Source organism: Salpingoeca rosetta (assembly GCF_000188695.1).
Source record: "Salpingoeca rosetta unplaced genomic scaffold supercont1.14, whole genome shotgun sequence".
Taxonomy (NCBI): Eukaryota; class Choanoflagellata; order Craspedida; family Salpingoecidae; genus Salpingoeca; species Salpingoeca rosetta.
In genome coordinates, this window is record NW_004754920.1 from 1,194,390 (window position 1) to 1,212,759 (window position 18,370).

At 56.7% G+C, this 18,370-nt stretch overlaps 4 protein-coding genes across 4 annotated transcripts in view; all 4 read left to right on the forward strand.

Moving 5' to 3' along the window:
• Window positions 1-18: 18 nt before the first annotated feature.
• PTSG_06360 (uncharacterized protein) lies at window positions 19-4,052 on the forward strand. The gene is made up of 6 exons (XM_004993193.1): window positions 19-1,790; window positions 2,094-2,282; window positions 2,449-2,548; window positions 2,767-2,885; window positions 3,120-3,519; window positions 3,765-4,052. The coding sequence occupies exons 1-6, from the start codon at window positions 24-26 to the stop codon at window positions 3,944-3,946; spliced, it is 2,757 nt and encodes a 918-aa protein (XP_004993250.1). The 5' UTR covers window positions 19-23; the 3' UTR covers window positions 3,947-4,052.
• Window positions 4,053-5,008: 956 nt separating this feature from the next.
• Window positions 5,009-7,969, forward strand: PTSG_06361 (uncharacterized protein). The gene is made up of 3 exons (XM_004993194.1): window positions 5,009-6,224; window positions 6,536-6,706; window positions 6,902-7,969. The coding sequence occupies exons 1-3, from the start codon at window positions 5,571-5,573 to the stop codon at window positions 7,385-7,387; spliced, it is 1,311 nt and encodes a 436-aa protein (XP_004993251.1). The 5' UTR covers window positions 5,009-5,570; the 3' UTR covers window positions 7,388-7,969.
• Window positions 7,970-8,249: 280 nt separating this feature from the next.
• PTSG_12435 (uncharacterized protein) lies at window positions 8,250-12,612 on the forward strand. The gene is made up of 7 exons (XM_004993195.1): window positions 8,250-8,387; window positions 8,560-8,753; window positions 8,941-8,994; window positions 9,176-9,299; window positions 9,469-9,547; window positions 9,689-9,740; window positions 10,310-12,612. Exons 1-7 carry the CDS (start codon window positions 8,321-8,323, stop codon window positions 12,206-12,208), a joined length of 2,469 nt encoding a protein of 822 aa, XP_004993252.1. The 5' UTR covers window positions 8,250-8,320; the 3' UTR covers window positions 12,209-12,612.
• Window positions 12,551-18,370, forward strand: part of PTSG_12436 (uncharacterized protein) — a 6,407-nt gene continuing 587 nt past the window's right edge. The window contains exons 1-14 of the mRNA XM_004993196.1: window positions 12,551-12,775; window positions 13,031-13,227; window positions 13,364-13,426; window positions 13,533-13,698; window positions 13,823-13,895; window positions 14,058-14,159; window positions 14,398-14,807; window positions 15,003-15,131; window positions 15,312-15,373; window positions 15,560-15,703; window positions 15,930-15,985; window positions 16,158-16,292; window positions 16,442-16,523; window positions 16,687-18,370. The exon at window positions 16,687-18,370 is cut by the window's right edge and continues 587 nt beyond it. Of these exons, the coding sequence (XP_004993253.1) occupies window positions 12,697-12,775; window positions 13,031-13,227; window positions 13,364-13,426; window positions 13,533-13,698; window positions 13,823-13,895; window positions 14,058-14,159; window positions 14,398-14,807; window positions 15,003-15,131; window positions 15,312-15,373; window positions 15,560-15,703; window positions 15,930-15,985; window positions 16,158-16,292; window positions 16,442-16,523; window positions 16,687-18,294 (3,306 nt within the window). The 5' untranslated portion in view covers window positions 12,551-12,696 and the 3' untranslated portion in view covers window positions 18,295-18,370. The remainder of the gene's footprint in view (window positions 12,776-13,030; window positions 13,228-13,363; window positions 13,427-13,532; window positions 13,699-13,822; window positions 13,896-14,057; window positions 14,160-14,397; window positions 14,808-15,002; window positions 15,132-15,311; window positions 15,374-15,559; window positions 15,704-15,929; window positions 15,986-16,157; window positions 16,293-16,441; window positions 16,524-16,686) is intronic.

Below are 18,370 nucleotides of genomic sequence, written 5' to 3' on the forward strand. Positions count from 1 at the left end.
GTCGCACATAATAATCGGCGGTGATGGAAGCGGAGAACAACAACCGCCGCAACAGCAGTGGCCGTGGCGAAGAGGAGGATGGTGGTGGTGGTGATGTGTTGGTGGGGATTGAAGTGAGCACGCCCATCTTTTCCCGGTTCCACGAGCTGGACGTGGGATCGGGAACAGAAGAGCAAAGAGAGGGGGAGGTTGACGTCGTGGGCGCCGTGAGTGGGGAGAGGGAGGGGGAGAATGAAGCGGAGAACGGAAGCGGCATCTTGAGGGGTGGCGTTGCTAACGATGATGATGTGCTGGCTGGAGTGAGCGAGCTGCGAGCGCGGGTTCAAAGGGTTGTGTGGGCGTCCTCATCGTCGCCAATGCAGAGCAGCAGCGGTAGTTTTAGCATGACGTCCAACACCACTCTCCTAGCCAGCAGCATTGATCTTCCCGAGGCGCGCTTCAGCGACAGCAGCGATGAGGATGAGGAGGAGGAGGAGGAGGTTGGTAGCGTGGAGGGTGCAGGAGAACATTGGCTGCTGCATCAGAGACAAGCGGACCAAACTGAACAAAGGCAGCAGCGCCAAGGAATCAAGAACGGTGTGAAATCCCTTGCATCCACGCGACAGTCTGCAAGACATGTACACCATGGAACGCGTGCGTTTGTTGAGACGTCATCATCCGACAGCAGCGATGGTGATGATGATGACGGTGGTGATGATGATGACGGTGAGGACGGTGAGGACGGTGAGGACGGCGCAGGTTGGTTTGAGCAACCGGCAGGCTATAAACAGCAGCAGGGGGATGAAAGAGGTGCAGAACAACAACAACAACAACAACAACAACAACAACAACAATTGAAGCAGCAGCATGATGATGATGATGGCACCAGCGTTGAGACAGCTGAACGCATTGTTCAGCGGAGGGCACAGGTGCCCTCTGCTACTGCACTGGAGGAGTTTCGTGCCGCTTGGAAGCAAGAGCTCAAACAACAACAGCAGCAACAGCAGCAACAGCAGGTGCAGAAGCAAGACGGTGAGGCCAACAAAGCACAGGCGTTAAAGCAGGGGGCGATTACACCCACCTCAACGGGCCTGGGCGACATGTCAACAACAGATGGACCACGATCACCATCGTCAGCGCACGTGGCAGATCGCGTGTTCTTCATGCAGTCACGGCCCGACGCAGGCTTCAACCCACTGGAGGTTGTGGTGCCGCCACGAGGGAGGCAGCGGCCCACCACAGACCTCCTCGCCCGCCCCTGGCGCATCAGCAGCGGGACTGGCGATAAGGACTACAAGCAGTGCATCACATCGTCGCTTGTGGAGCCGCGGGAGGAGGAGGCCGTCTACTTTCCGCCGCCACTGCAGCGCGTGCGGGCACACCGTGCTGATGGTGGCGGTGGTGGTGGTGGGGATGGTAGTGACGGTGGTAATGACCAGAGTTGCAGTCGTAAGAGCAGAAGTGGTGTGAGCGATGGGGGAGGGGAGCGAGCACGTGTTGACGCAACACGTGATGGGGATGGTGTTGATGCAGTTGTACATGATCGAGACGATCGAAGACGCGTTGGTTCCGACAGCACCACGCCCACAGCACAAGCAGCACCTGCGAGCAATGACAGCCGCCACGATGGTGGTGCGTTGGGTGGTGCACGCGATGTGCCACTGACGCTTGCAACCCTTCCTGAGGAGCTGCTACTGGCAATATTCGCCCGCCTGTCGTTTGCGGATCTGTGCGTGTGTGCCATGGTTTGTCGACGGTTTTATGACATCTCTGCCCGCATCGCAACGCCCTGGCGACATCTGCAGCTCAATGTCAGTTGCAGTGGTGGTGTGTTATGGTGTGGTGTGGTGCGTTGTGTGGTGTGTGTGGTGTGTTGTGATGTACTTTTCTGTGCTGTGCTTTGCTGTTGTGTTGTGTTGTGTTGTGCTGTACTTTTCTGTGCTGTGCTTTGCTTTGTGTTGTGTTGTGTTGTGTTGTGTTGTGCAGATGTGTATGCGTGTGTTGTGTGCATTGCTTTCAAGCCAGACCTCCCTTGTTCTCACACCACTCACCTCATTTGCACACCGTGTCTCCGCTTGACCAACGTTCGCTTTCTCCCTCCACCAAATCTGCAGGTGCTTGACTGGGAAGTGCGCGACACATTTGCGTTCAATGCCATCGCCGCTGCCACGCGTCGCACCACCGTCACGTCCATCAATCTCCAAGACTGCACCGGCATCACTGATCGCCTGCTGCAGCTGCTGGAACAGCACCCGGCATGGCTCACCCATCTCCACAGACTCAACCTCAGCAGATGCGACAAGGTGTTTGTCTGTGTGTTTTTTGTGTGTGTGTGTGTGTGTGCGCGTGTGTGTGTGTATGTGTGTTTGTATGTGTGTGTCTGGTGTGTGTGTGCATTGTTTTACTTGTGCGTCATCATCGTGACCGGGTCAGCTGTTGACACTACGTGTGTTGTCGCCTCATGTACAGATCACGTGCGGCCCCACGGGTAAGCTGCTGGCGACAACGCAACACCTGCGCCACCTCGATCTCTCCGAATGCTTCCAGCTCTCTGCCGACATCACCCCTGGTACGCATGAAGTGCTGTTTGTTTGTGTGTTTGTGTGTATGTGTGTTTGTGTGTGTGTGTGTGTTTGTGTGCGTGTAAGCAGCTGTAAATGCACACGCTCTCTCCCTCTCCCTCCCTCTCTTTTTATCTCTCTCTCTATCTCTATCTCTCTGTCACTCACTGACGGCCGTGCACCTTCTCCCACACCGCCACCATCCCCAAATACACCCACCCTGCAGCCATTGCGGCGCTGGATGGTCTGCACTCTCTTCAGCTGTCGCACGTGTTTGACTTGACAGACGAGCACATGGAGGTCATATGCACGGGCTGTCGCCACTTGAAGCACCTCGCCCTCAAGGTGAACACGAGACAAAGTTGGGGGAGGTTGAGTGGTGCATTGTGCACGTGTCGAGCTTGTCCGTGGACTCACGTGCTCTCGTCGCTGTGTAGCATGCACACACACACACACACACACACGCACACACACACACACACATACATACCCGCACACACACGCACACACACACATACCCGCACACATACACTCACACTCACACACACGTCTCATGCACGCGCACACCCATGTCCTCAGAATTGCGTGCGGCTGACGCCTGCGTGGCTGCTTGCTGCGCCGACGGGACTTGAGACGCTGGAGTTGGTGGACCTGCCGCGCATGGACGATACGCTCGCAGAGGTGGTGGCTGCTGCGCCGCTCTTCAACACCATTCACACACACGCTCCCCACCACGACGTACACCACCGCCATCACCACCACGACGTACACCACCGCCACCATCCTCATCATCGCCAGCATGGCAATGTTGGTGGTGGGGTGACATCGTGCCCACGTGGGCTGGTGCGCGTGTCGTTGGCAGGGTGCTGCAACGTGACGGATGTCGGCATGACTGCGTTGTTGCTGCGCACGCCTGCTCTGACCTACGCCAACCTCTCTGGCTGCTACATCATCACAGATGACAGTCTTCATGTCCTAGGTGCGTCACACATGTAACATTTGTGAAGACACTGAAGACGCCCTCTTTGATGGCTTGCGTGTATGCTCTTCATTCACTTGCGTGTATGCCACCCCGTTGAACCCTGGCCTGATTGTCACCAAATTATGACTCACACACGCAAATGTGCCCACACTCACACACATGCACACACACACACACCGCCCGCGCAATTCACACACACATACACACATGCACGCACGCACGCGTGCACTTCACACACGCAGCCACGTGCCCCGCGTTGCGGACGGCGCGGCTGAACGGCTGTGGAAACATCTCGGACCAAGGGTTGTTGCACGTTGCGTCTGCATGCTTGCATCTGACACGCGTCGACCTCTCCGACTGCGGCACCATCACGCAGGCAGCCGTCGACAACATGATGATGGCCGGCATTGCGGTCCTGCGCTGACACCAACGCCTCGTGTCGTGTACAAAGCGCACTGTTGAACGTGACATGACATGATGTCTGCGCTCCATTGCACACACACATGCACACACATGCACACACATGCACACATGCACACACACACACACACACACACACACACACACACACACACACACACACACACACACACACACACACACACACACACACACACACACACACACACACACACACACACACACACACACAGCACTCACTACATCATTTCGTGTGTCGCTGTCAATGACGACAGACGACACACAAAGGCACTTGCTCGAGATGCTTGGCAATGTCACCCATAACTATCCTTTGTTTGCTGAAAGTTGGTATACATCTTCATTGAATATTCTGCAATCGCAGAAAGGAAGCACAGCGGAAACACCAGGCAGGCAAACGCCGCGACAAACCACTGCCCACCACAAACACCCGGAGGAACAGCCACTGGTGAGTGAGGGTGTTGCGCAGACAAGTCTCACATCAAGCAAAGCAAAGCAAAGAAGCAAGGCGCTGCTTTGGTTGGTGTTGTTTTTGGGTGTGGTGCGTGTGCGACTTTGTTCATTTCTCCGTTGGCGATACTGCATTGTCGTGGTGAAATCACTCTGCTGTGTCTGTTCTTCAGCGTTCTCCACGCCCCCCCCCTCTCTTCTCTCACACACAAGACACACACCATCCATCCACGATGAGCAGCAGCAACAACCGAGGCACCACGGCCGCTGATGCTGCGCAACGCAAGATCACCCATGCCCTCCTCGTTGATCCCAACTTGGAGGCGCAGCCAGAGTTCAGGCTTGGAGGTGTGTACGCTCACAACGACATGTGCGAGGGCCAACCTGTTACATGTGCGCACAAACCACACACACTCTCTCGTTTGGGTTTCCGGTTGTCGGTGATGAACGAAGGAAGAAGAGGAGGGGGAGGATGATGGTATGACATATGTGCGGTGTGTGTACGTGTGTGTGCGCGCGCGCGGTGTGCTCAAAACGGAAGACCACCCCGCATTTCGCAGAGCGCTGAGATCAAGTTTGACAAGTTGAAGAAGTTGTTAGCGCCTCCTCACCTTTTCACTGTGCGCAAGGGGTCTTCTGTGCGTGTGTGTCGTTGGTAGCGGGTCAGCTTGAGGGCACGAAGAAATCGGTTGTGTGTGTGTGGGGGGGGGTAGACGAAGATGAGGGTGGATGTGGGCAAGAGGGGAGGAAGGTTGGCAAGAGTGTGGGATGAAGGATGGACGTTGGGCCTGTTGTTGGGGAAAGGGGGATGTAGGATTTGGGTTTAGCAACACACACGCACGCACGCACGCACATGTGACGCTGTAGCTTCCAGGACCTCCCATAGTACACACATCACACCTCACACGCACACACATCAGCCCGCAGGCAGACAACACACCTCGTTCTCACACGATTTTGATTTGACACTTGTGTTGTTTCTCACAACATGAAACCCGCTGCACACCACATGAACCATCACCACTACATTAGGGCTGCCCTTTGTTGGCCACACGTTGCTGAACCTGAGCAGCGCGGGCGTGCTGAATGTGGTGGTTGTCACCAACACACGTGGCCTCGACTACCTGGAGAGCTACAAGGGCGTGCACACGCGCCTGAACATGGACGCCGTGGTTGTCGACGACACGTGGAGCGGGTCGGAGGTGGACGGCATCATCAAGGCCGAGAGCAAGCTGCGCGACACCCCGTTTGTGTTTGTGGCCACCAACCACGCGCACGACCCGGAGCTCATCTCCAAGATGGCGACGAGCGGGCACGTGCTCGACGGCACGGGCGCCGCGTGCCTGATTGAGCACGATGTGGAGGGCATGGTTGGCCTGCCACAGACGACCATCTTCGGCGCGTGGCCGGCGCTGGACGACTCGCACGTCACCGCTGTTGGCACCAACCTGAAGGCGTACAACGGCGTGTTTGCAGGCCTTGCCGCGTTCCCTGGCGACGTGTTCAAGAAGGCGCGCACGCTGCACGAGACAGACCCCGCCGCGGACCTCAGTGCCCTGCTCAACGTGTACGCGCGCAAGGACACGCTGCACCTGATCAAGAACGACGCCAAGAGCGTGTGGCTGGCCGGACTCACGGAGGCGTCACGCGACTTTAGCGTGCAGCAACTGGAGAAGATGGGATCGCCGCTCAAGCTGCAGACGGGCGAGGAGGTGGTGGTGCTCGGCGACCACTCGGCCTCCACCGACGAGGAAGGTGGTGATTGGTCGCTCTTCTCCGTCGAGAAGTGGCGAAACGCAGTCTTCACCACAAAGGTGTGTGTGTGTGTGTGCGTGCGTGCGCGTATTTGTGCGTGCGTGCGTGTGTGCGTGCGTGCGTGTACATGTGCGTGCGTGTGCGTGCGTGTGTGTGTGTGTGTGTGTGTGTGTGTGTGTGTGTGTGCGTGCGTGCGTGTGTGCGTGTGTGCGTGTATGTGTGTGTGTGTGTACGCTGCCATGAATACACTTTGCGGTACACCGTCTTGTCGCTTGCCACAACCGCCTCCTCTCATTCTCCTCCTTCCTTTCCTTCTCTCCCCACACATCACCCCCCCTCCCCCCCCCCAATATTTGTATTTCTGCTGCAGTCCTTCTTTGAGCAGCTGTATGCGGACACGCACACGTTTATCGAGCAGCAGGTGGAGAAGCTTGGCGGCCGCGACAACGTGTGTCTGATTGAGGTTGGCTGCGGCACTGGCGAGACGATCATCCCGCTCGCCTCCGCTGCAAAGTACTGCATCGGCATCGACATCAACGAGGTGCGTGCAGTTGTGTGTATTCGTGTGAGCTTGAGAGTGAATGAGAGAGTGAGAGGGGGAGGAGGTACATGAACCATGACGCAAAAACACACACACATACAGACACACACACTCTCTCAACACCACGGCTCGTTTGAATTTACACGTCATCATCAAACACTTGCACCTCCTCCCCCCCCCCTCTCCGCCCGACAGGACTTTATCAAATACAGCCAGGTGCAGAACAAGGCGGACAACGTGCGGTTTGTGTGTGGCGATGCAACAAAGCTGCAGGAACTGCTGTCCACAAGCGAGGTGGCGGATTGGGCCGGCGAGCCATTACGCAAGCTGGTCATCTGCGTGGGAAACACCATTGGCATCATTCCAGAGTTTCTGCGCGACTCCATCTACCGCAACATGGCGGAGGTTGCCGGCGACGACGGCGCATGCGTGGTCATCTACTGGAACGGCAACTGCTTTGGCGAGGCGGTGCAGCACTTTTACAACGAAAACCCGCAGCTGTGTGGACCGTTCAAAGGCAAGCACGTGGACTTCCAGGCGTGCACGCTGCAGACGCCGTCCGGGTACAACACCAAGTGGACCAAGCCCGAGGAGGCGCGGGAGCTGCTGCAGAGCAAAGGCCTGACCACGCTGGAGGTGGTCGAGCAGGGCAGGGGCGTGATGGCCGTGTTCAGAAAGTGAACGCACCAGTCACCACGCACCACTCACTCACACGCGACGCTCAATGTGTGTGTGTGTGTGGGTGTGTGTGGGTGTGTGTGTATGAGGCCATGTGCAGGGGCTGCGCGCGGATTCATGGTTGGGATGGTGATGCGTAATTGACCTGATTGTGTGTTTGAGTGTGAGTGGAAGGGCACATTGATTTGGTACTGGTGTGTGCTTTTGGGATGGGTGGCTTTTCTTCTTTCATATCTTTGCCCCCACCTGTTGAGGTTGTTGCGTGTGTTAGGAGGGGGTGATTGTGGGTCGTGGCTTTCAACCACAGCCTCCTCTTTCCACGCGCTGCTCACTTCGTTAATTCGGCAATGCCGTCGTGCTGCGATTGGAGCTGTGCGCGTTGTTACCGCGTTCCGCCCTCCGCCTTGCTCGCTTGCTGGCTGGCTTGCGTTGTCGTTTCGCCTGGTTCTCGCTGGCGCATCCTTACCTGCACCCAGCCTTGCTCGCCTCTCTGCCCCTTTGCTGTTTCCTCGCTGCCGTTATCCGTTGCGTGACAAGGCTTGGCTGCCATTGCCGAGCTCATTTCGGAGATTAGACAAACCAAACATACAGCACGGAAGTAGACGCCTTGTACACGTGCGTCTGCATGTGTGTGTGTGTGCGTCTGCATGTGTGTGTGTGTGTGTGTGTGTGTGTGTGTGTTGAGACAAGTCGCCTGCAAACAAAACACGCGCAAAGCAAGCAAGAGTGGCAAAACGTAAAAAGCGGCGCCTGCTCTCGCACACATTCGCCCATGCACACCGTTGCCCTTTGTTTGCCGCAATTGCTTTCCCCACCTCTGAGCGCTGGGAACCGTGTAAGATTTCAGCGAGTTTTCCCCAATAAACCACAACAAAACAACACACAACACACACAACCACGAAAACACAAACAAACGTTGGGTGGTGTTGTGTTGTGATGTGGTTGGCTGTTGTTCTCGCGGTGCTGGTGCTCGTCATCAGCCTCAGCACACACGATGTGCAAGGTGAGCAGCTGTTACAGTACCTAGAATGGTGATGGTGGTGGCCATGCGAGTGCTGTTGGCTGTGCTGCTTGAGGGAAGGGCGTGTTGCACCGCAACGATGCGCTCGCTCGCTCACTCGCTGTGTGCTTGCTGTGTGGTTACTGTGTGGTTACTGTGTGCGTGCGTGTGGCAGGTGGGCACTTGAAGGTGCTGGTGCACAACGCCCGCGTGCAAAACAGGGACAAGAACGGACGCAGCGACCCTCGTGTGCAGATGTACGTGTCGGGCATCACAGGGTTCATGTACACAAGCGTCATTCAGAATCGCCTCAACCCGTCATGGGAGGAGCTCATCGACTTTGGTCCTCTAGCAGACATCCCGGCAACGGTATGGCCGCTCTCTGTGTCTTGTGTTTGTGTGTTTGCGTGTGTGTGTGTGTGTGTGCATGTGTGTGTGTGTGCATGTGTGTGTTTGGTAGATTCGTGGTTCATCTTGGTGCTGTGTTCGTGTCGTTGCTTATGTGCCTCACGTTGTCTTCTGCTCGTTGTTGCTCCTGCTATTGACTGACTGGCAGGGTGTCCTTGTGTCGACGTTGGAAGACAGGGACAACAAAGTGAAGTTCCAACACGTACGTTCTGTGTGTGTGTGGTGTGTGTGTGTGTTGTGTGTGTGTGTGTGTGTGTGTTCGTCGTGGGGCTGAAGCGCATGCGTGCCTGCATTCATATCATGTGCACATCACTCACACACACACACACACACTCACACTCACTCACACATACTCTCTCACACTCACATACATGTACACATAGCTGTTCACGTTGAGCACGCCCTTCAACTTCACGGGCCGCGGATGCTTGGAGCAAACCAGGACAGTGAAGCAGTTCAGCGGCAACACCGTTCGCTTTCTCCGCTTCACCATGTACTACACCCCAAGTGAGTCCAGCACCGCCATCCTGACGCGTGCAGCAACACCTTGCACTTGGGGAATACACAAGCACAGCACACTCCCGCGCATCACCCACAAGCTCGCACAGTGTCTCGCAATCACACCCTCGCTCTTCCTCCAACTCACCCTCTCCCTGCTGCTGTGTGTCATGACCAGCCAACCGGTGCCAGCCACCCTTCAGCGCGTCCTGCGGCGCTGGCGCTCGATGCGTCTGTCTCGGCAACCACGAGTTTGGGTACGAGCGACGTGCGCATGTGTGTGTGTGTGTGTGTGTGTGTGTGTGTGTGTGTCTGTGTGTGTGTGTGTCTGTGTCTGTGTTCATCAAACACCAAACATGCTTTCTCGTCCCAAACAACCCTTCCCCCCCCCCCCACAGCTGCGTGTGCGAGGATGAGGAGGCAAACCAACAGGACAACGTCCACTGCCAGGTGTGCAAAAAGTCATGTTCACACTCGGCATTTTGCGTGCGTGCTCGCATCTTTCTTATGTGTGTCTTCCCTCCGCATCACACACACACACTTTCACACACACTTTCACACACACACACACTCGCTTACACACACACACACACACACTTCACACACACTTCACACACACACACACTCGCTTACACACTCGCTTACACACACACACACACACACACACACACACACACACTTGAGATTATATACAAATGTTCAACTAGCAAATGAGGACGTCCAGCATCGGAAGACCATGAAGAGTGCTTTGACGTGGGTCATCGAGTAGCCGTCAGTCCGCAGGGCACTAGTTTCTCAATCCCCGGTCTCTACCGTTTAGTGGGCTGTAGGCTAGCGGGCTCGAGATCTAAGGGCACTTCCCTACCCTTTCGATGGTGATGACAGGATCTCGCAGGACACACACACACACACACTACACTCGCTTACACACACACACACACACACACACACACACACACACACTCACACACACACTCTCTCTCTCACTCACACACTCACTCACTCATACACACCTACAGTCTGAGATCAGCTGCGGCACAGAGACGTGTGAGGGAGGAGAGCTGTGCGAGTACAGCTTTGGCGTGCCAACCGGGTGCACGTGCGGCCCATATGCATACAGGGCTGGTGGCGGCTCTTGTGTTCTCAACGGCACAACAACGACGACCACCACCACGACAACCACGTCAACCACAATAACGGACACAACCACATTGACGCTGAGCACGACCAATGTCAGCGTTTCCAGCACCTCCGCAAGCTCCACAGAGTCGACTTCCCACTCATCCACATCGGTGTCGTCAACATCGGTGTCGTCGACGACGGCCACCAGCACGGACACGATCAGCAACAGCAGTAGCAGCAGCGCCGCCACGACAACTTCGGTGGGTGAGGCGATGGTGAACACGACTGCGACATCAACGACAATGGCGACACCGCACAATGCAAGTGTGCCATCGACCAGCGCGTTGCCGTCCACGCAGACTGATCCTGAAGGCAACAACACAGCCACAGCAACAACCACACCCACAACCACAACCACGTCGCAAGGGACGACCACCGCAGGCGGAGGTCATGCGCCCACGGTCACCACCACAACAATGGCCACGCCACCCGTGCATGCAACAACAACAACAACAACAAGCGCAAGCACAACCATGCGCACCCCAGCCACGGCAGCAACGGACACGACGGGTGTGCAGCCAAACCAGATGGCGTCATCATCATCATCATCCCAACTAGCGTCGTCTTCTTCTGCGGCGTCCACAGTCTCCCCCTCGACACTGCCCCCAGACAGCCCGGCAGGGAGCAGGGCGATTGGCAGCTCGGGCCTGTGGACGCTGGTTGGTGTCGGCGCGGCTGTGCTGATGGCCGTCGTTGTGGTGTTGCTGCTCGCGTACACGAGGCGCAGGCACCGGCGTGCGCAGCGGCAGCCGTACGACGAGAACCAATATGGCGGCATTGGCAAGAAAATGGGCGCATCTACAGCCATGTTTGCCAACCCGACCTTCGCGGGCGACCACCACTACGAACAGCCCACGGGCGATGATGGTGCTGGTGGTAACAGTGGCGGTGACGGCCGTGCTGGTCGCCAGGCCATTAACCCTACGTATGCAGCGGGGCCGAGCAGTCACGGCTTTGCAGCGCCACCTTCACCGGAGTACGAGGCGGTGGACGCTGTCCCCTTCCATTCTCACCAGCACCAGCACCAGCACCAGCACCAGCAGGAGTACGATCAAGAACCCGCATCACAGCAGCGGTACTTGCAGCCTGTTACGCAGCATGGCGGCAGCAACTATGCAGCGCCCGCATACGAGGAGCCGGATGCCATGGATAGCGGCGGTGATGGCAGTGCACGCCATGTGCCAACAGAGTACGCTGTGCCGCGGGTGCTTGATCTCGTTGGCGGGCGCGTGTACCTCAAGCCCAACACGGACGATGATGATGCAGATGGCGTGTATGGCGTCGTGGATGCAGACGCGCAGCCCGAATACGGCACCTTGGCCGGCATTCCCGGTGCCGTGTTGCCGCCATCCCACGAGGCCCATCGACGTTGTGGTGGAAGTGAACCTGATGGTGGTGACGAGTACGACTACCCGCGTTGTGTGCCGCGTTCCGAGGAGGATTGCAGAGACCCGCATGCGGCTGGGGAAGATGATGAGCAGCAGTATGACGTGCCTCGCAAAGCGCCATTGAGAAGAAGACCCAACGCTGACGCTGGTTCTGCCCATGACGCAGGTTCTGCTGATGATGGTGACGGTGATGACGATGATGGCGTGTATGATCTGCCGCGAGCGGCGCCCAAGCCAAAACACAACAAACCTGCCGATGTTGCTGATGACGATTATGATGATGGCGACGTTGGTTTGGACGCACAGTCTGGCTTTGGCTTTGAGGCTGGTGATGACCTGAACGTTTGAAACCAATGTTTCTTTTTGCTTGTCTTGTTTTTGTTTCCGTTTCATGCTGCTGACCCTTTCTCCTTGTCGCTCTTCTTCTTCTTCTTCTTCTTCTTCTTCTTCTTCTTTTCCCTGTGTTATCTTGCTTGCTTGCAAGAAGCCTGCGTGTTCGCACTGCCTGTTGGCACGTTGACACCTGAGACAACTTTCTGAATTTGATTTCTTTTGAGTGATTCGATGCAAGTGTTTCCTTTTCTTCCATCGCCTTTGTGGATTGCCTCATACGAATGTCGTTTGCAAATATTCCGGTGATATCACCGCGCTGCCCAACAAAGGCGCAGCGAGTTTTGCTCGTATTTTCCTCCCACAGAAAAAGCGACCACGCAAACACCAACTGCAGCGACGATCGTGCTTGACTTGTGGTGGTCGTGGTGTTTGAGAGTCAGTCGAGTCGGACAGACAAAAGCACACAGGCAAGAAGGAAGAAGAAGAAGACGACGACAACAACGATGACCGCGACTGCTGCTGTGAAGGTGGCCGTGGCCACGGTGGCCCTGCTGCTCGTCTGCAGCTCCACTCGAGTGGAAGGTGCGTGGCCATAATAATTTGTTCGACTGGCTGTCTGTGTTTGTTTGTATTTGGAGTTGTGGCTGTGGGTCTGTGGCTTTGTGGTTGTGGCTGTGGCTCTGTGGCTGTGGCTCTGTGGCTGTGGGTCTGTGGCTCTGTGGTTGTGGCTGTGGGTCTGTGGCTCTATGGCTCTGTGGCTGTGGGTCTGTGGTTGTGGCTGTTGCCTTCTTTTATGACACAAGGACACTTACACCCAGAAATGCGCGTGCGCTGTAGGCGGAAGGCTGAGGGTGTACGCCAAGAGTGGCAACATCCCATGGAGCGAGGATCGGGACATCTTCAGCGATGCAGATGTGGCTGTGAGGCTTCGAGTGGAAGGAGTGACAGACTACATGAACACAAGAGAGATCGAGAGCAACAGCCCAACATGGAATCAGTGGCTGGATTTTGGGCGACCGGACATTGGGCCCTCGGTGAGTGTGCTGAAGCGAGTGCCGGGCGCCAGTTAGGCAGTTGCTTAGTGCAAAAGCACTCTCACGTGCGGAGTACTTTGTTGACCAACTCTAACCTCGTGTCATCATCCTGCGTTGCTGCTGCATTGTGCGACAGGGAACGGTGCGGGCGCAAATGTGGGACACGGACAATAGCTTTTTTGATTCAACCGATGACTTGGTAAGATACATTGGTTCATCACGTTGCAAGCTTTTCAACGGCGTTTGTTGTGTTCTTGGACTTAGCGTCAGAGCTGCCCTCTCATGATTCACACTTTGCGCCACAGATTGCCGAAGACACGTTCAGCTTCTCGTTCAGCGGATGCAGCAAGCAAACGCGGTCCTTTCGGTTGAGCAAAGACATCTACATCACGGTTTGGTTCCCGTTTGTTGGCAACACCCGCTTCAAACTTGGCACGACCACGTTTGACTTTGACCTCGAATACACCCCAAGTAAGCACCGACGTGTTGACGTTTGTCCTGTCAGGAAGACAACCCCTTGTCCCTCAACTCTGGCATCCTCCTCACCCTTGCACCCACCTCATCCACTCACCACCTCCCCGCACCCTCCCTACAGCCAACCTGTGTTCGACGTCATACTGCGATGCGACCTCGACCACATGCTCCTGTAACTCCGACAACAGTGCAACGTGCGTCACTGATGTTGTACCACCGCGATCACCGAGCCACGCGGTTGCTCACTTCCGATGTTTGTGCACGCTTCCCTGTTTTCTTTGTCACCTTCAACCTCCACCAAACCCCCAACCCCCAACCATGTCCATCACCCACTGTGCTCCCCTCCCCCTTTGCAGGTGCTCCTGCAAGAGCGGGTACACCTATGTTGATGCACGGCGTTGCCAAGAGCGCAACATCTGCACCAACAACGCCAAACGTTGCGACCTCTCCTCCACCACGTAAGCTGCTGATGCGATGCATGAAACAACAGGAGCAAGACCGAAGGAGGGTTGACTCGCATGTATTTCTCTGTCCAACAGTGAAGAAGCGCTTTGCGCGACGCAACGCGGCTGCCTCTTGTGCTCTGGTTCACGCACGTTGTTACATTCTGTTCTTCCATTCGCCCCCTCCCCTGTACTTCACCACCACCACCACCACGCGTCCTGTCTTCTTATCGTCTGTTTCCTTTCACAACAGGTGCCGCAAGACGGGTCCAGGCACGGCCGAGTGCGACTGCAAGGCCGGCTACCGCCGCAGCACCTCCATCTCATGTGCCGCCATCAACCCGTGCAGCGACAACCCCAACATCTGTGGCAGCAACTCCCAGTGCTCCATGACGGGACCGGGCACGTACAGATGCACGTGTGAGGATGGCTTCTCCTCGTCGACACGCGACAACAAGAACTGCAGGCCTATCGACAGGTGTGAGCTGAACACGGACACATGCAGCGGCAATACCATCTGCGAATACCTGGGACCCAACAGGTTCAAGTGCACGGAGTGCCCCGACGGCCACAAGGCGACGGACGACGAATGCAAGCAGATCAACCCCTGCATGGAGAACGAAGGCATCTGCGGCGACAACGCACGCTGTGAATTTGCCGGACGTAAGTCAAGGAAGGAGGGATTGTGTGTGTGTGTGTGTGTGTGTGCGTGCGTGTGTGTGTGTGTGTGTGTGTGTGTGTGTGTGTGTCTGAGTACATCAAAGCTGCGCATCCATTTTCCGTCGCGCCTCATCTCACATGATTCCATCCCAATCTACTGTTTCCTCTGCTCTTTATCCCCCACGTCCCGTGGTACAGCTGGCAAGTACGCGTGCATGTGCGCGAGTGGATACGAGCACAACTCGCCCACAGATAAGTGCACACCCATCAACCGCTGCGAACAGACACCAGGCCCTTGCGGCGACAACTCCAAGTGCTCTCCAACAGGTGCTGTTTGCGTGTGTGCATGCGTGCGTCAGAGAGTGTGTGTGTATGTGGTGTATGTTTGTGCGTGCAGGTGGAAACGTGTCTGGTTCATGCCAAGCTTGATCCACACTCTCGATTCCTCACTCTCGTCTCCTCACTGCTGTCTCACCCTCATCTGCCTGCTTCCCCTTGCCCCTGCAGGTCCCGGCACATACACGTGCCAGTGTGAGCAAGGGTACGAGTCCGATGACAATGCCCAGACGGTGAGTCGCACCACATGTTCCGCCAATGCACCTGCGACAACACACACTCTCTGTCTATTTGTCTGTCTGTCCGTCTCTCTTTTCCTCTGACACACACACACACACACACACACACACACACACACACACACACACACACACACACACACACACACACACACACACACACACAATGTTCATCAACAGAACTGCTCGCCTATCAACCCGTGCGACACGAACAACGGCGGGTGTGGTTCCAACTCCCAATGCGATCACACGGGACCAGGCACGCGCAGGTGCACGTGCGACGCTGGCTACAGAAGCACCTCCAACGACGGAGCAAACTGTGTGGTGGGTTCACGGTGCAGCTGTTGAGTAGCAGCTCTGTGTGTGTGTGTGTGTGTGTGTGTGTGTGTGTGTGTGTGTGTGTGTGTGTGTGTGTGCGTGTGTGTGTGTGTACACTTGTGCTCCATCGCTCATTGTTGTTGCCTCTCGTCCCAACAACACTGCTCCTTGCATGACATGCGTTCACCCTTCGCACTTACACCCACCACCACCACCACTATCAACATTACAGGAGATTGACCCGTGTGTCACCGACAACGGAGGCTGCGGCGATGCAAGCACCACCCTGTGTGTAAAATGTGATGTGGTGCCTTGTGCTCCATCATTATTGTTGTGCTTGCAGCATGCCAGCTTCTTTTGTGGCGCTTCCACTTGCACACCACCACCTGCCGTTCCCCTCACCATCACCATCACTCCAACACACCATCTGCTCCTGTGCTCCGCCATCTCTTCGCTGCAGGTGCACCAAGACGGGCCCGAACGAGCGCGAGTGCAGCTGCAGGGACGGATTCACGTCGGAGACGGGGCGCGACTGCATCTGGATCAACCCATGCGTCAACGAGGACTACGGCGGCTGTCTGCAAGCAACAGAGATGTGAGCCTGTGTCTTGTGTGTTGTTGTGTGCGTTGTATGCGTGTGTGTAGGCATACATTGCATCTGCGCGTTCATCACCACCGATGTTGCTTGGCCTTGCACCCCACCTGACTTTCGCACGCTTCCATCCTTCACCTCCACAACAACAGCTGCATGAACACCGGCCCCAATGAGAACAAGTGCGAGTGCCGCACCGGCTTTGAGTTTGATCAAGAAACCGGACACTGCCAGGTGTGTGTGTGTGTGTCGTTGGAGTTCTTGTGACACTGGCGTATATCATGTTGTTTCCCCAAACACATCATGTCACTGCAATGCATCTCTCAACTGCGCGCGCTCACGCATTGGCACTCTCTCCTCCTGTCTCTTCTCCTCTCGCTCCTCATTCCATCATCAGCGCCCCAAGTGCGGTGACGGGCCGGCGTGCCCAGAGTTTGCGTCGTGTCAGGACGGCACGTGCGTGTGCAAGGGGAGCCTGCGGTTGGTCGAGACAGACACGGGTGACCTGGCCTGTGCCCCAACAACCACCACCACAACTACCACCACAACCACAACTACCACCACTACCACAACTACCACCACTACCACGACCACCACAACCACAACTACCACCACAACCACAACCACGACAACTTCCACCACCACAACCACAACTACCACCACAACCACAACCACGACAACTTCCACCACCACAACCACGACAACTTCCACCACCACTACCACTACCTCGACTACAAGCACATCAACAACCACATCAACAACCACGACGAGCACCGCCAAGGAGGACAAGACAACCGCAGCCCCGGACACGACAACAACAGCAACAACCACGACTCCGAACAGCCAGGAATCGACAACGAGCAAGACTGATACAACTACGCCAGGCCAAACCACCACCAACGATGCTGTGGACACCACCACCACCACCACAACAACAACAACAACAACAACAACAACAACAACAACAACAACAACAGACACTGCTACTGCTACTGCCACGACTGCCACGGCCAATGCCACTGCTGTGCCTGGCGGCAACGGGACGACGAGCGGCTCACCCGCGGTTGTGCGACCAACGGCAAGCGGGCCCGGGTCCCCGTCTGCATCGAGCAACAGCAACACGGCAAAGGCCACGATGTGGGGCGCTGTGGGCGGCTCTGCGGGGCTGATTGTCGTCATTGTCGTTGTGGTTGTCGTGGTGGTGGTGTCCCGTCGCCGTCGCAGCGGCAGCAGCAGCAGCAAGGCGTCGTGGGATGCGCCACGCGTGTCGCACGTCAACCCAATCTTCTCCGCGCCGCCCCCGGCCAACGGGCTGTACGACACGGTTGAGCCCGCACCAGAGGGTGGCCGTTTGATGGTCAACACCAACTACGAGGACACCAGCGCCCTGCGTGGCCCTGGTGGTATGTATGCGCTTGGTGATGCTGATGAGGAGGGCAACTACCAGACGCTGCCTGCGTTTGGCGATGAGGATGCGGACATGACCACGTCTGGCTACCAGGATGTGGCCGGTTACGACTACGGCAATGATGCCATGCATGAGGGTGGCTACGCCGATGTGGCGCCCCGCACGCCCACCCAAGCAGTCGTGCACGAGCCTGGCTACGCTGATGTTGGCGGCATTGCCGTGGTGCACGAGCACGGCTATGGCGATGTTGGTGGCCCCGCCACGCACGAGCCCGGGTACGCAGACGTGGACCCAGAGTCGACGTACGACACCCCGCGGCACACCGCACGCCCGGCTTACGACAACGTCGCGCGCTCGTCAGGCCCGCTGTACGATGTGCCGAAGCGCGATGCAGACGCCACGTACGACAGCGTCACGCTTGGCTCGCCCACGTACGACAACCCGCGCGTGATCAACCTGGCTGCCGACACCGCGACGTACGACAACCCGCGTGTTGTGCTGGACGACAACGCAGAGTACGACCTACCACGCCGCGCGCCCAAGGGCAAGGCGGGCAAGGAGAAGGGCTTTGGCTTTGACGATGACATGGACGTCTGAGGATGAGCAACAGACAACTAGCACCGTGGCTGTCGTTGTCTGTGCCCTGTCGTTTGCTTCTTGTTTATGGTGGTTT

Bases quoted from the DNA above. Each gene is read 5' to 3' on its own strand.
- PTSG_06360 (XM_004993193.1), top strand. From the start codon at position 24: ATGGAAGCGGAGAACAACAACCGCCGCAACAGCAGTGGCCGTGGCGAA. The intron at 2,283-2,448 runs GTGTTTGTCTGT...CCTCATGTACAG, and splicing joins ACCTCAGCAGATGCGACAAG to ATCACGTGCGGCCCCACGGG. The intron at 3,520-3,764 runs GTGCGTCACACA...TCACACACGCAG, and splicing joins TGACAGTCTTCATGTCCTAG to CCACGTGCCCCGCGTTGCGG.
- PTSG_06361 (XM_004993194.1), top strand. From the start codon at position 5,571: ATGGACGCCGTGGTTGTCGACGACACGTGGAGCGGGTCGGAGGTGGAC. The intron at 6,225-6,535 runs GTGTGTGTGTGT...TTTCTGCTGCAG, and splicing joins ACGCAGTCTTCACCACAAAG to TCCTTCTTTGAGCAGCTGTA. The intron at 6,707-6,901 runs GTGCGTGCAGTT...TCCGCCCGACAG, and splicing joins TCGGCATCGACATCAACGAG to GACTTTATCAAATACAGCCA.
- PTSG_12435 (XM_004993195.1), top strand. From the start codon at position 8,321: ATGTGGTTGGCTGTTGTTCTCGCGGTGCTGGTGCTCGTCATCAGCCTC. The intron at 8,995-9,175 runs GTACGTTCTGTG...ATGTACACATAG, and splicing joins ACAAAGTGAAGTTCCAACAC to CTGTTCACGTTGAGCACGCC. The intron at 9,548-9,688 runs GTACGAGCGACG...CCCCCCCCACAG, and splicing joins CTCGGCAACCACGAGTTTGG to CTGCGTGTGCGAGGATGAGG.